Source organism: Rhinolophus sinicus, linkage group LG04, assembly GCF_036562045.2.
Source record: "Rhinolophus sinicus isolate RSC01 linkage group LG04, ASM3656204v1, whole genome shotgun sequence".
Taxonomy (NCBI): Eukaryota; Metazoa; Chordata; class Mammalia; order Chiroptera; family Rhinolophidae; genus Rhinolophus; species Rhinolophus sinicus.
In genome coordinates this window covers 61,071,450-61,086,019 of record NC_133754.1, presented here as the reverse complement: position 1 = coordinate 61,086,019, position 14,570 = coordinate 61,071,450, and the positions used below count along the sequence as shown (strand labels likewise).

At 52.0% G+C, this 14,570-nt stretch overlaps 1 protein-coding gene and 1 pseudogene across 1 annotated transcript in view; one reads left to right on the top strand and one right to left on the bottom strand.

Moving 5' to 3' along the window:
• Positions 1–5,276: 5,276 nt before the first annotated feature.
• Positions 5,277–11,594, bottom strand: LOC109456073 (grpE protein homolog 2, mitochondrial; annotated as a pseudogene).
• A 73-nt stretch (positions 11,595–11,667) lies between these two features.
• ADGRA2 (adhesion G protein-coupled receptor A2) overlaps positions 11,668–14,570 on the top strand; it is a 38,470-nt gene continuing 35,567 nt past the window's right edge. Inside the window, exon 1 of the mRNA XM_019748135.2 lies at positions 11,668–12,333. Within this exon, the coding sequence (XP_019603694.2) occupies positions 12,071–12,333 (263 nt within the window). The 5' untranslated portion in view covers positions 11,668–12,070. The remainder of the gene's footprint in view (positions 12,334–14,570) is intronic.

The window sequence follows — 14,570 nt, the reverse complement described above, 5'->3', positions numbered from 1 at the left end:
CATTGAGAGGCTCCAGAAGTATTGCCTTAAAAAAAAGTGGTCCCAATCTGTCCAAACTCTACTTTCCCATTTCTGACCGTCACCAGCAGCCATAGAAGCCAGCTATCCCTGTCAGCTGGCAGCCAGCTCCCCAGGCAGCAAAGGCCCATTCTCCCCAAGCCCCTTTGACCTGCCTTTGAGCTAAGCCATCTAGTGTTGGAGAAGCCAGGCCCCACCCTCGCCTGCAGAAGCCCAGGAGGTGAGGATTCTGGAGTGGGGGATGTAGGGCGGGAGAGGGCGCAGTTCTGTGCTCAAGTTTCTGGGGCAGGCATCCTGTTATAGGAGAGAACTTTTTTTTAAGGGAGAAAAACTAATCAGAAGAAAGAAGCAAGAGCTTTGCCCTGCCTTTCAGACTTGTTTATTACTAGGATATCTGATTTCAGCAGAGGAAGCCGGCACTGAAGCAAGGTTTTTATTGGCCGTGAGCAAGAGGAATTCAGGGTTTGCCTTTGATTTGGCTTCCCCAGAACATGAGGCACTGAAGAGTGCTTGCTGCTTTGATGGAGCAGCTCAAGAGACTTTGGGGCCCCCTGAACTGCCTGTTTCTGCAGCACTGCCTAAAATTCCCTTTGGAGGATGAGGGTGGAGCAAGGGGCCTGGAGTGGAAGGTGGCCTCACAAACGTTTCGCAGAGGAGAGCAAAATAGGGGACAAAGTTAAAAAGTTCTGAAATTGGCAAGTGAGGCTGTGCTCGCTGCCCCCCTTCCCCCAGTGGGACCTGGAGGAGGGAAGGTCTGGTTTGGATGAAAGCATAGTGTCTCTAGCTGACAGAGCTGGGCAGGCTGCAGTCAGGCCAGGCCTGATGGTTTCAATGTGTGAGGAAGATAAAGCCAGAGACCTACAGAGGCAGCCTCTGCCAACTGCACTCCTCAGCTGGGGCCCGGCTGGCCTCTGAGGAGGGGGGATTACCAGCTGGGCCGCAGGCAGGCTCGAGGAACTGCTGCTGATCCCCGGGGCTCCCCACAGACACCTTTACGCACAGACAGTCGCTGTTTGGGGTCTGGAGTCTCAGCCAGCCTCATCTCACCCTCATCCTGGGTAGCCTTCCTGCCTCCTCCTGGCTTCTAAAGGGTGGCGTCTCCAACACTAGAGTAAGAGGGAGGATGTCCCTCCATTTGGGGTCCCCTGGGTGAGCACCACCATCTCCCTCTCTCCCCTTTTGCCTCTCTGTATCCTCGTTCCCTCAGCTCCCCCCCATCACCTTTCTGCTCCAAACCACTGGTAACAGCTGAGGTCTCTAAGTGTCCATGGCTTGCTTAGTACTTTACCCATCAACGGGCAGGCGCCTGCTGCTGAGGGCACTGGGATGGGGGGCCTGCCCTGATTATGGAAGGCGGCCCCTCTGGCCCGAAGGTGCTTCCACCTGGGTATGGCTCTCTTCCCATTCATGTGAAAGCCACCTTCTCCCTCTCTGTGCCTGGGTCTTCATAGACATCTCTGTGTGTGCCTTTGTGACTGGTAACAGGCCTAGTCTCCCAGACCAAGTATGCTCCCGGGCCACCGCGTTGGCTGTCCCTAGCATGGCTCTGCTCACCTTCGAGGCCCAGGCCCCTTTGGCAGCCACTGTGCCACTTGGAGCTCTGAACTGGGGCCCAGAGTCTGGGGCAGGGGGTGGGGAATGGAGTAACAGGCCTCTCACTGTGTCCACTTCAAGGAACCCAGGCATCAAAAGGACTTTATGCAGTAAGTTTGGAAACATACTCACAGGGAGAGGAGCTGCGGGAATAAAAGTGGATGCCCACACTGGGGGTGGGGAGCCGTGTGCATATGTGTTTGCACGCACACACGCGCTCTCTCTCTCTCTCTCTCTCTCTCTCTCTCTCTCTCTCTCTCTCTGTCTCTCTCTCTCTCTCTCTCTCTCTCTCTCTCTTTCTCTCTCTCTCTCTGTCTCTCTCTCTCTCTCTCTCTCTCTCTCTCTCTCTCTCTCTGTCACAATGCTTACTCCAAGACTCTGGCACCAGTCTGTCTGTGTTTGAATCCCAAATCTGTTCCTTACCAGTCAAACTGCCTTGGGCCAAAGACTTAATCCCCGTGGTGCCTCAGTTTCCTCATCTGTAAATAGGGGTGATATTAAGAGCAATTGCCCCCTGGTGTTGTTGTGAAGTTTAAATGTGATAAAGCATGTAAAGTGTGGTACACAGTACTTGGCGCACAGCAAAATCTCAGTACAAGTTAGCACCATGCACTGGACCCAATCCGGTTGGGCTTTATAGTTTGCTTGAATTAAGTGGAGAACCAGGGAGAGTTCTGATGACAGAGCAGATAAGGACTGTCAGGAAAATGTCACCTTCCTTCATAAATGAAACATGATCCTCTCAGGCTGAGGAGGAAGGGGTCCCTCCAAGAGGCAACTAAAGCCCTGAGTGCCCACAACAAGCTCCTTCGTGGGTCGCTCACGGAGTACAGTTAACATAATGGGCTCGACACAGGGAGGTGGAAAGGCCCAGCATGGACACCCAAGCCTTCCCTTCCTATCCCTATAGCTTTCAAACAAAGACCTAGCTAGGGACTGGGACATAAAAACAGCAAAATCAGCCCAGAGTGAAACCAAAACTGGACAATCTGGCTCACACACCCTGGCCATCAAGACTCCAGTGACACACCCAAGTTGCCTGAATATGTCCCCAGGATGGGAAGCCCAGGGAGAGGGCTCCTCTTACATTTCTCCCAGCCTCCCCTGCACAACCACAGCCTTCCAGGGCCCCAAGGCAGCCTGGCAGGTCTTAGGTAATAGGGCCTGACCTCCTGCACAGAAGTCTGACCTTGACCTTCCAGAGACAGGGTGGGGGGGAGGAGGAAGAAGGATACACAAACAGGGCAGGAGAGGAAAGGAAAAAGAAAAGCACAGAGAGAGGAGAGAGACAAGCACCACACGAAAGGGCCAGGCCCAGAAGCCACCCACGGGCCCACTAGGCACTAAAAGGACAGCTGCTGCAGAGAATTGGGGTTCCACAGAAAGACAAACTTTTCCAGCACATCAGAAACCCAATCTGCCAGGAGTCTGATGAGCCTCAGGTGTGTGTTAACGAGGGCCTCTGTCTGAGGTGCTCCCATAACTGAAGGGGCTTCCCACATGCTCCAAGCCTGGCAAGTGATGCGGAGAGGGCGACAATGACCCAGAGAAACAGGTTTGGAAATCTGTAGAGAGCCACTGGGACGGGGAGCTCCTGACGGCTGGACGTGAAAACCCACTGCCAGACAGGGAAGCGCTCCCAGGTTCTAAGCCTCCATCAGTGCTGCTTGGGCAAAGAACAGAGAATTAAAAGCAGGACAGGGGAAAAGCCGCTTCAGGGGCACAGGATTGGGAGGCACACTCCTTCTTCAGTGCCATTCAAAGCTCTTCCATGCTACTTCATTTTTTAACCATATGCTTTGTTGCTTAGATAAAAAATATTTTTGTCAGTAGTGCTGAGGCTAGAAGCAGCCTTTGCTGTAGAGGAATGTTTGAAGTTTGCCTCAACCTTGGCTTGACCACGTGCCTCACCAAAGGAGAGCCGGGTCCTCATTCTCACCAGCCCCCACAGCACTCAGTCCTCCTCTGGGGTGTGATGGGAACAGAGTTATGAGCCTGGGCCCTGTGTCAGGGAGACCAGAGAGCCACACCTGCCCACACTCGCCCACTTCAGCACAAGCTGGAGTGGGAGGGGTGTCTCTCCCGACCAGTCCCTAATTCTTCCTTGACTGAACAGAGCAAGTGCTCTCCCATCTGGCTGCCACTTGCTGTTCCCTCTGCATGGAATGCTCTGTTCCCCCAAAATACTTGGGGCCTGATCTCTCATTCCTTCAGAATTCTGCTCAAAGATCAACTTGTCAGAGGTCTCCCCATCATTCTTCATTCCCTTAACCTGCTTCATTGATCTTATACCACCTACTAGATTATATGTATTTGTTTGTTTATCTATTATCTGGATCCCTCTGTTATAATGTTAACTCCATGAAACCACAGACTTCCTTTTGGTTTATTGCTATATCTTCACTGCCCAAAACAGTATCTGATACATAGTAGATGTTTAATAAATGTGCTTTAAATGAATGACTAAGACCTCAGTAACTTTTGTTGAGCAAGTTAAATAAATGTCTCTTCTATTTGTTGGGCACTAACATAAGCTGGGAATCATAGAAATAAAGAAAAGAGTCCCTCTTCTGGGATGTTACATTCTAGTGGAAGAGTCAAATATGTAAAGAGTGAATGATAACATACAAGGACAAAACCATGTGGATACCACTAAGAAAAATAGCAACAAGCCCCGGGGGCAGCAGGTTAGTTAACATTTACTGAGAACTTATACGGGCCAGGCTGGGGTGTTCTCTGACACCAATCAATTCTCCAATTCTCTGCTACCTACTGGGCGTCCTACAATTTAATTCAGTTCTGACACTGACGACTCAGAGTTAGTGCAGACTGCACAGGTGAAGGGCTTACTCCCGCGGGACGGCCTCTACTTCAGATGCCAGTTGCAAGTCCCAGGCTACCTGTATTTCTGACTGGCTACAAAGCAGAGATTTCCACAACCCTCTCTTCCGTTTTGATTTTTTCTTTCTTTCTTTTTTTTCCTAGAATGGCTCACAGAACTCAGGAAAAAACTTACATTTGCTGTTTATTATAAAGGATATAACTCAGTAACAGCCCACGGGAAGAGATGCATAAGGCAAGGTATGGGGAGAGGGGGCATGGAGCTTCCTTGCCCATTCCAGATGTGCCACCCTCCCAGCACCTTGATGTGGCCCTCAGCCCAGAAGCTCTCTGAATCTCATTGTTCAAGAGGTTTTATAAAGCGCAATCTCCAGCACCCTGCCCCCCTTTCCTGGAGGTCGGTAGGTGGGGCTGAAAGTGGTAACCCTCTAATCTTTCTGGTGACCAGCCCCATCCTGAGGTTATCTAAGAGTACCGCCCTAAATCGCGTCAGCAGCGTAAACTCAGGCATGCTCAAAGAGTTTCCTTAGGGATAACAAAAGATATTCCTATTACTCAGGAAATTCCAAGGGTTTTAGGAGCTCTTCGTCAAGAACAAGGGACAAAGACCAAATATATTTTTGTATCATACCACACAGGCATCATTTAAATTATGTCAACATAAGAAACGTCCAAACCTATAAAGAATTTTTCTGAGTTTATCGGAGCCAAACTGACGACAATTGTAGGGAAGCACAATCTCAATGGATTGAAAAAATGCTGTGGAGAATGGCAGTTTCGCAGTTTATTTTATACATGAGAATCAAAAGAGGAGACATAGGGTTACATGAAATCATTGGTGGTAGATTAAGGGCATGGGAGAGAGCAACGTGGGGAAATCTCTGAGATTGGATAAAAACTGAAATGGAGAGAGACATACTTCTTTTACTTTGGTGGGTACAGGATAGTTGACATTTACAGCACATAGAGATGGTATTTGAGGAACAAGATAAAAAATGAGGAGTTCTGTAGTCTCTGCCCTGGTGCAGCAGTTGTGCCCTGGGGATTCTGGAAAAGAAGATTACTCTGACATTTCAAACTTACGTTATCTTAGAAGCAAAAAGACAATAGACAGGCTCACTTAAGGTAAAGACTGACCTTTGTCAAGGAAGCTACAGGCCTAGGAAGTGACTACGGGCTGTGACTAGGTTTAAGTTGGGAATGTTTTTTATTTTTTTAATAAATTTTATTGGGGAATATTGGGGAACAGTGTGTTTCTCCAGGACCCATCAGCTCCAAGTCATTGTCCTTCAGTCTGGTTGTGGAGGGCGCAGCTCAGCTCCAAGTCCAGTCGCTGTTTTCAATCTTTAGTTGCAGGGAGCGCAGCCCACCATCCCATGCGGGATTTGAACCGGATCCTTGTTGTTGAGAGCTCACGCTCTAACCAACTGAGCCATCCGGCCGCTCCTAAGTTGGGAATTTTTATGTTCAGACCATCCTATGTGGAGTTTGTAGGGTCTGCCATGCTGGCCTCCCTGCGCTTGTCAGGTTTAGATTGTGGCCCCTTTTTCATCCACAGTATCACACCACACAGACATCATTTCCGTATAACTGACACCATTATTACAATTGTTAAGCCATATTTAGTCCAGGAGCAGAAACCTTATCTTAAAAGCCATCTTGTCTTGATCCTGTCTTGTTTTATCTCCTAGGGTCCTGTGATCAGCTGGCCTGGGCGGGCCTGGGCAGGCCTGGGCTGTGCGGATGGCGACCTGGGCCAGGGTGTGGAACTGAAGGGCTTGGTCATGCCCTGAAACCCTTTGTCATTGAAGGGGGAACAGCCTCGTTTACCCCCTCCTATAAAACTCCATACCCCTCTTTGCTCAGAGGTTATGGCTTTTTCTAGCCTGACTTCCCGCAGCTCAAACATGCCAAATAAGTTCTAACAGACCCAATTTTGGTCTCCTGCGACTCATTCCTCCGGCCCTGCCTAACAACAATCCTCTGAAGGAAATACTATTTTATCCCCCATTTCACAGATGAGAAAACTGAGGCCTAGGAAAATTAACTGACTTATTCAAAGTCACAGGATCAGTCAAATGGAGAGACAGGATTTGAATACATCTTCAGAGTCCATGTTCTTAGCCACTGTGCTCATAGTGCAGGAGCTATTCCGTCATCTGGGAGAATGTGAGCAGATTTCAAAGGATGAGTCAGATTTAATAGAGATTATAACCCTTTCTTGTGGGAGTGTCTACATTATACACAGGTACCTCGTATGTGGTAGGACTAAGCACCAAAAGGAAGCCCTTGCAGCCCCAAATATTCCTCTGGGTAGCTTTCCACAATTCTTATTCGTTCCTTCTGGTTAAGGCACGAGCATCTCTGTCATGAATACTTAACGTGATTGATCCAACAGATCAGGCAGCTCAGCACAGTCCCTACAGAGAGGTACAGGACAGAGAAGAGGGAGACAGCTCAGAGGAGCCATCCAGGGTGGGAAGGGGGAGAATGGGACGTGTGTGGGGGTGTCACAGGTTTTGGGACTTCACTGTCTTTGTAAGCTAATGGAGCCCTGGAGAAATGTCACAATTGCATTATCTATCCAATTATGGGCTATGGTCTTTTCCACTGTTGTCCTGGATCAGTGTTAAGATCCTGCATCCAAAAGGCAACAAGGCACAGAGGGGGGTAGAAAACCTAAGAATCAAAAGGCGATCACCCAAGGTGGGGCCTCAGACAGCTGGGAGAGGAGAGCAGGGCCTGGAGCTGGGAAGTGTTAGCTGCCGGCTCAGATTCTCTCTATGTCTATAGTCTTCCCGTATATCCACCTCACACTTTCCTCTAGATTAGTAATGAAGCTCCTTTGAAAAGTTTCTGTCTTCCTGGACTCCATTAGAAAAATAAGAGAAGGGAGTCCTGATTCCACTACCAGCTCAGGTTTGGGAATAGACATCTTTCAAGGTTCAGCTCAGAGAGGGGCCAGGGAATCAACATGAGGAAACCTCCTGGGGAGTAAACCTCGTGGGGGAATTGTTGAGAGCCCTTCTTTTCCCCTAGAAATTATAAAGCACGGCAGTTAAAAATTTGGACTCTGGAATAGAGTGCCTGGTTCAAATCTTGGTTCTATTACTTACTCTCTGTGTACCCTTGGGCAAGTTACTGTTAAGGTACCTCTTTGCTACCCAGTTCCCTATCTGTGAAAACAATCCTCCTCACCCTGTTGTGAGGACTAACTGAGCTAATTCTTATAACACGCAGTCAGTGAGTGCATGGCACACGGTAAGTCTGCCGTGGTGTTAGTTACCCTCCTTCTGTGCAGGTCCTACGGCAGGAACTCTGGTCTGCTCAGGCCTCAGGGGGAGAGGACCCTAACCATGACCCCATTCCCATTCTCAGCTGCTGGGGGACCTGGTGTATCATGGGGTAGAAGGCCCCAGCCATTCCTTGACAGGGGGGATGGATCAGCATTGGAGCTGGGGGCAAGAGAGACGATGACTGACAGCTAGCACCAGGCAACGGCAAACTTTTTTTTTTTCATACAACTATAAAGCTTTATCATCTAAGTACCCAAATGTTGAACCAATCCCTTTCCCACCAAATACAAGATCCTATAAATTCCTGTTACAGGGACTATTAGAAAGGAACAAGTAGTTGAAAATACATAAACATACACTCTATACTCATTTTCACCTTTCAAAAAGATTTTTGGATTGAGCATGGTCAGAGTAGTAATTTAAAAATAACTTTCTTAAACATATATTGATAAAAGCCATAGGAATCCTTGTGACATTGTTCGAATGCCCAATGGCAAGACTGTTGATGAGACCAAACATGTCACATTAAATCAATAGAGTATCTTAGAGATAGAGCCAAATACGATTAAATCCAAGACAGATCACATGAAGTACCTCACATACAATGTAAACCTAGTTTAATAAATAAAGGAAACACAGGTGACTGCACTCCGGAAGAACGTTCAGTTCTTCATGGCCCTTCGTAGTCGTCTGTGAGACTCCACTTCCACCTGGGCCAGTCTAACAGTGTGGCCGTGAAGCTGTAGCCATCTTGCCTTACTAATGCCACAGTGCCAGGCTGCACCCCAACACCAGGCGGCACATGACAGATGAGTTCATGCTCATGAGGGTTGTATTTGTCACCAGTGGGTGCCATCTTCTCCAGGCCAGCCTTGGCAAACACATTTTTCAGCTCTCTAAAAGTGACAACCCACAGAAGATATTCTCCAGAGTGAGCTTCTGGTCGCCAGCCTCTGTTTCTTCAGAAACGCACCCTGTCGTCTTCTCCAAAATGTCTGCTACCTCTACCAAGTCCTCACAGAAACTCTGAATTCCAAATATCTTGACATCTTCTACATATCTCTGGGTTTGCTTTCTTTTCCTTTTTTTTCTTCTTTTTTTATTAGTTTCAGGTATACAAAACAATGTGCTAGTTAGACATTTACACCCCTCACAAAGTAGTAACCCTCCTCACCCCCGGGGTTCGCTTTCTTATGTTTTCACCAGCAACTGCAGCACTCTGGTATCTCACTGTTGAATCCTCCACTTCCTTCTCTAGTTGAACAGCTTTTAGCTTTAAGGCTCTTTCTGCAGGCGACAGCTCAAGCTCACAAGAAGGGTCCCAGCACAGCAGTCCTCCCCGGCAGTTCTCTGGGTGGCAGTGCTTGAAAGGATGTAGACACCCCGTGCCACTAGCCTAGCACTTGAGGTCAAGAGGTGCTGCACCGCCACCCAACTGTCCACAAGGAGCACGTGGCCATGTTCCACGGCAAACTTTTTTGAAAGAGTCATAGCGGATGTAAGCCCCCAGACCCTTAAGGGAATAATTATGGTCTAAAAGAGTCAAATGGGTTACACTTCGGCCCTAGATTGGACAAAAAGTTGTGGTAAGCCCCACTCCCTTGCTTCAGTCAGGACTGATTCAGCCTCGTCCCTATCATCCCGTACCTTATCCCTACCCCATTGAAGAGCTTATCACACATTATCAGTGTATACTTAATTGGACAAGCTCCCTAGCCAGATTTCCTGAGGTTGGGAACTAAGTTTGATTCATCCTTCTATCGCAAACAAACCTCAAAAGAAAAAGAGTCTCATGTAGGTAGGCCACTTATTTACTTCACCCTGCACCTCTGAGGACAGATAACCAGGAAGCTTCCTATTGGAAAAGCTTTGAGTGGCTCGGAGAAAAGAACAGTTAATAAAAAAGAATCAGAGGGTAAGTTTACATCCCTGGCTCTTTATTGCTCAGTGATTTGGTTTCCTCATCCACGCTTGCAAAATGGGAAAGTAACCCCAGCCCCATTCACCTCCTTGGGTGGATATAGAAGCCAAACGTGATGACCAATGGGATAGGTCAGTGGTTTTGTAAATGTCTTCATGCAGCACCTCATTTCCACCTGTGGCAAATCATTGCCTCATTAAATATCATTTGGCCTCTATTCAACCTCAGAGAGTGGGTGTCACAGAGTGGGAATTCCTTTCCAGACTTTGAAAGTCTTCATTTAACAAAAAGAAATGACAGAAAAGCTGTGCCACCCAGGCTAGAGGCCTCCTCTTTCTCTTCTCTGAGAAGTTTTCCTCTCCTGGGAACAGGAGGGTTGGACAGCAGACCATGCCTCTGGGCCTAGGTTCTGTGACTGGGCTCCATTCTCACCCTTCCTGAGGAATGCAGCCTCAGCCTGCTTGCCGCCTGCGGAGGGCTCCTGCTGGGAAAGTCCACTGCCCTTCTCTCTTCCTCCATTTGCAATCACTATTTATTTATCTTTGGAAGTTGAAGGAACCAGAGCCTGCAACTGGGAGAGACTTGTGGAGCCAGAGAGGGAAAGTGAAGAAGCCAGTGTCTGGGCCCCGTGTCTGCCGCCAACGGACAAGGGAGAGAAGCTGCTTCCCTGCAAAGGGGGGTGGGAGACTGCCTGAAATACCATTGTCCTGGAAAAGGTGTCACACACACCAGCAGAGCCAAGAACACAGAAAGAAGCTGGTGGTCACTGTAGCAACCACTTTGGTGGCACAGTGAAGGACGGGGAACAGGAGTCCCGTCCAGGGATCTCCCAACCTGGGCTGCCTATCCCTCAGCAGCAAGGCTCTATTAAGTGGCAGAAAAGTCAGCTTCTATGGGGAAACTGAGGAAGCAGACACGCTGGACTATACTTCTCTTTCCCTTGTCCCCAGCCCATTCCCAGCTTGCATTACAGTCTATCAAAGACCCACAGGCGATTTCCAGCCCCAGCCCCAATTGTCAAGGTCAGACCCTGCCCAAAGCCACCATTCCTCTGCCTCTGAAAGCCCAGTGCCCCCTCTCTCACTTACTCATTCTCATGCCACAACTTACATTCATAAACTAGGGCAGGCAGTGCCCTATTCTGACCCCAGAGGTTAGAGACCTCAGAATGTTAGCGGCTGTATCCAAAGTCACACAGAGCAGTCGAGAACGGGGCGCTTCTGATTCACAGTGCAGTGCTCTTTCCACACACCCCATCATCTCCCCACCCACCACCCACCCCAGATCTCTGCTTTTCCTCTTCTTAGGTTCCCTCATTCCCACTGCCCCCGTGTCCCCACCACACACACTGGGATGTGGAAAATGTAGTAGGCCAGATCTAGCCTGTCTGCCCTGGCCTTTGCCCCCACCTTGGCCAATTGACATGCACCCCCCGCTGGGCAAGGTCGCTGCAGTAGAGGAGGGTCTGGGCCTCCGTAGTCTCCGACTGTGTGTACTGCAGGGCTTAGAGCAGTGCTGTAAGAATGAGAGCAGGCTTCCATACTGGCCCATCAGTTCAGGGGTCAAGGGAAGCCGAGTCTCAGTAAACCCAGAGCGGCGAACAAAGTTCAATCCAAAACATGGAACACCAGACATCTCTAGTCAAGCCTGCAGGTCAATGAAAGTCCCAGAAGCATCGGGGTGCAGACTGGATGAGCATGAGTGAGGGAGGGTTTTGTAGAAAGTAATGGCGGTGGGCTTGACGGTCTGAGATGGGTTATGGAGAAGAAGAGTCCTGGCTCGGGTAAGAGGGGAGAGAGGAAGAAGGAGTCTCGGTTCAGGGCGGGTGCAGGGGACTCGCGGGGCCTCGAGCCCGCTGGCCAGCTCTCGTGAGAATGAAGGCAGAGGCCTGGCTGCGCTTCGGGAGGCGCTAGGGCCTCGCGGACGGACAAGCTGGCGAGGGGAGGGCGCCCCCTCGGGAGGGCGGGCGGAGACCGGCGGCGGTGAGAGCGGCGCCGTGCCTAGTTGCCTCCATCCATGGCACGGAGCGGCGGCAGCGGCGGCGGCAGCAGGAGCCCGGCGCGATCCGCTAGGTCCCAGCCCAGCGCTGAGCGAGCAGGCGACGCGGAGGAGCCCAGCTTCCACCAGCCCCGGAGTCCCGCTAAGAAACTCGGGCCGCGCCGCGGAGGGCCGCCTGTGCTGCGCTGACAGCCGCGCCCGCGTCTTCCCCGCTGGGGCGCTCGCCGGACATGCCCCCGGGGTGCGGCGGCGGGGACCCCGGGGCTTGCCTCCGCCCAGGGCCCCCCGCCCCGCCCTCGGGCGCCCCGGGCTCCTGCTGAGTACGCCTCCCACACGCCTGGGTCTCTCCGGCCCGCGAGCAGACGGGCCCTGACACTGTCGGTCCCCGCGGGGCGATGGGCTGATGGGCGCCGGGGGACGCAGGATGCGGGGGTTGCCCGCTCGCCTGCTGCTGTCGCTGCTGCCGTGGCTACTGCTCCTGGCGACCGAGACTTGGGGCGCGCCGGGATGCCCAGTCCCTATCCGCAGCTGCAAGTGCTCTGGGGAGCGGCCCAAGGGGCTAAGCGGCGGCGCCCCCAACCCGGCGCGCAGGAGGGTTGTGTGCGGCGGCGGGGACCTCCCGGAGCTTCCCGAGCCCGGCCTCCTGCCTAACGGCACCGTTACCCTGTGAGTACCCTACTCTGAGGGCCCGACCCGAGCCGGGACGAATGGAGACAAGATGGGAGGGGCGGGAAGAGGGGGACTGGGACGACGCCACCACTTCAGAGACTCTGGGACAGGCCTGAGTCCAGGCGCCGAGAAGGGAGGCTTGGAGAACTCAGGGAGAGATTAGGGCTCCAGGGATATGGAGGGAGGAAGGGGCTTGGAGGGAGTGGGTACGCCCCAGAGAGAGGCACCGCGGGCGCCCACTCACCTGCACAGGTGAAGGTGAATGAGCGCTGGCGGGACGCCCACTCCCCTTGAGTTTCCAGACTGTGCTTGTGGTGAGGACTTTGGGGACCTGTAGTGGGTGGGATGGGGAAAGGCTCAGGAAAGATCGACGCCTGTGGCCCAGTACATACCCGCGGTTGTTAGCACCGCCGAGGCGTCTCTGGCGGAACTGGAGGAGTCTCCGGGGTTCGCCCGGCGGGCCCTCCTCCAGTGGGGGGCGCCCCATTCGCTCCCTGAGCCTGGCAGAGCGTTTGCAGCCGGTCTCCTTAGGGGTGGCGGAAGGGTAGGTTGGCAAAAGTCTGTCCTTGGGGCGCAGGCGCTTCTGATCTGAATGAAACCCCGGCCTCCCGATTCCTGTTGGACCCCTCTTCTGTCGCGCGCACCCGGGAAGTGAGCTTTGCTCTGGGTCCTGCATCCCTCTCTCTTCTTTCCCTCTCCTGGAAAGGACACGAGCGTTGGCTGTTTCTCGATTGACTTTTTTGCGCAAAGATTGCTAAGAAAGAAACCTGACTAAGTGAGAAGGCGACTGCCTCCCAGCTAGGGCCTTATTAAGCTCTCGTTTTGCTGGTTATGAGCGCAGCTCATTGCGCCGCAACCCAACCCCAAGCCTCCTCGATGGAGGTCTGAAGTCCCCGCAACTGTCGGAGAGTTAGCGACCCCTCCCCACCGTAGCGATTTCCTGCGCTGACCACGTGCTCGGAGCTCCACGCACGCCGTGGAGTGGAGGGTCAGGCCCTCGCGGCGGCCCCTTCCTTTCCGGTCCTGGATCCAGCCTGCAAGCCGCTTCCCCTTCCTTGTCCTCCTGACCCCAGTGGCAGCCGTTTCCCCACCGCCCCTTGCCCGAGTCGGGGCTGGCTCACAGTCTGTACGATTGTGTCCAGAACAATACAGTAACGCCTCTGGTTGGGTGAGTTCAGAGGCTGCCCGCTTCCTGACAGGACACGACTGGTCAGCCTCTGACGTTGGCCGCCTGGCCTGCATTTTCCCCAGCCGCGCGCGCGTGTGCGTGTGCGTGTGTGTGCGTGTGTGTGTACTCACGTGTGCATGAGTGGGGTGGAGGCTGTATGTCTGCTCTCTCCAACCTCTCAGCAGCTGGGGGCAATGGTCATGGCCTGAGAAGGCAGCTGTGGCTGCTCATTCCAGGTCCCTCTGACTGCTCACTGGTGTCGAAAGGTCCAGACAGGCCTGGCGTTCCTAGCCCACTCAGTTCTGGAGGAGAAAAATGCTTGCTCTGTGGAATAGCTGGGCCGGTGTCTGTGTGATTCCCCACTGGGCCATGATAATTCAGTTCTGAGAGGGTTGTGTGTGTGTTCTGGATCTTCTGACTGTGCTCACATACGCCTGGGATGCTGTCTCTGTATGTCTATTTGCTGAGATTAGGGAATCCTAACATACTGAAGGCAGAAAGAAGTAGGTAGACATTAAAAGGTGCTTTTGCAGTACATCTTAGAATGATTTGGCAACTAATCCTTTCCAGCCATGCCTAATTCCCATCAACGCCACTCCAAGGAGAGAGCAGGGCCAACTCTGGGTAAGAATATGTTATGACAGGGTGGCAGCAAACATGACTGCTAGCTCACCTTCCCATCCCAAACCATCCCTGGAGAAAGGGCCTCCCCTTTTGTCCCAGGCTGCTGACCTAGCTGGCTTAAGATACCTTCCAAAGGAACAGCCCCTGATCCTGGCTGGACATCCCCACAGGAGCAACAGACAGGACAGGCCAGAGAAGCCCTGAGAGCCCACTTGCCCAACAGCCTGGAATGTGACTGAAGCCCAATTGCAGGCATATTTCCTAGGCTCCCCACCTCCCCAGACTCCACATAATCCTGATCCTCATTACTACCCTCCACACACACCCCCAAAAAAAACTGGCTTCTAAAGGAAAAAAAAACCCAAGTTATTTAGCAGAAGCCAGACAAGGATTCTCTAATTGGGTTTCAGGGCGTCCAGCATACCCAGTCCTACCCCAGCAT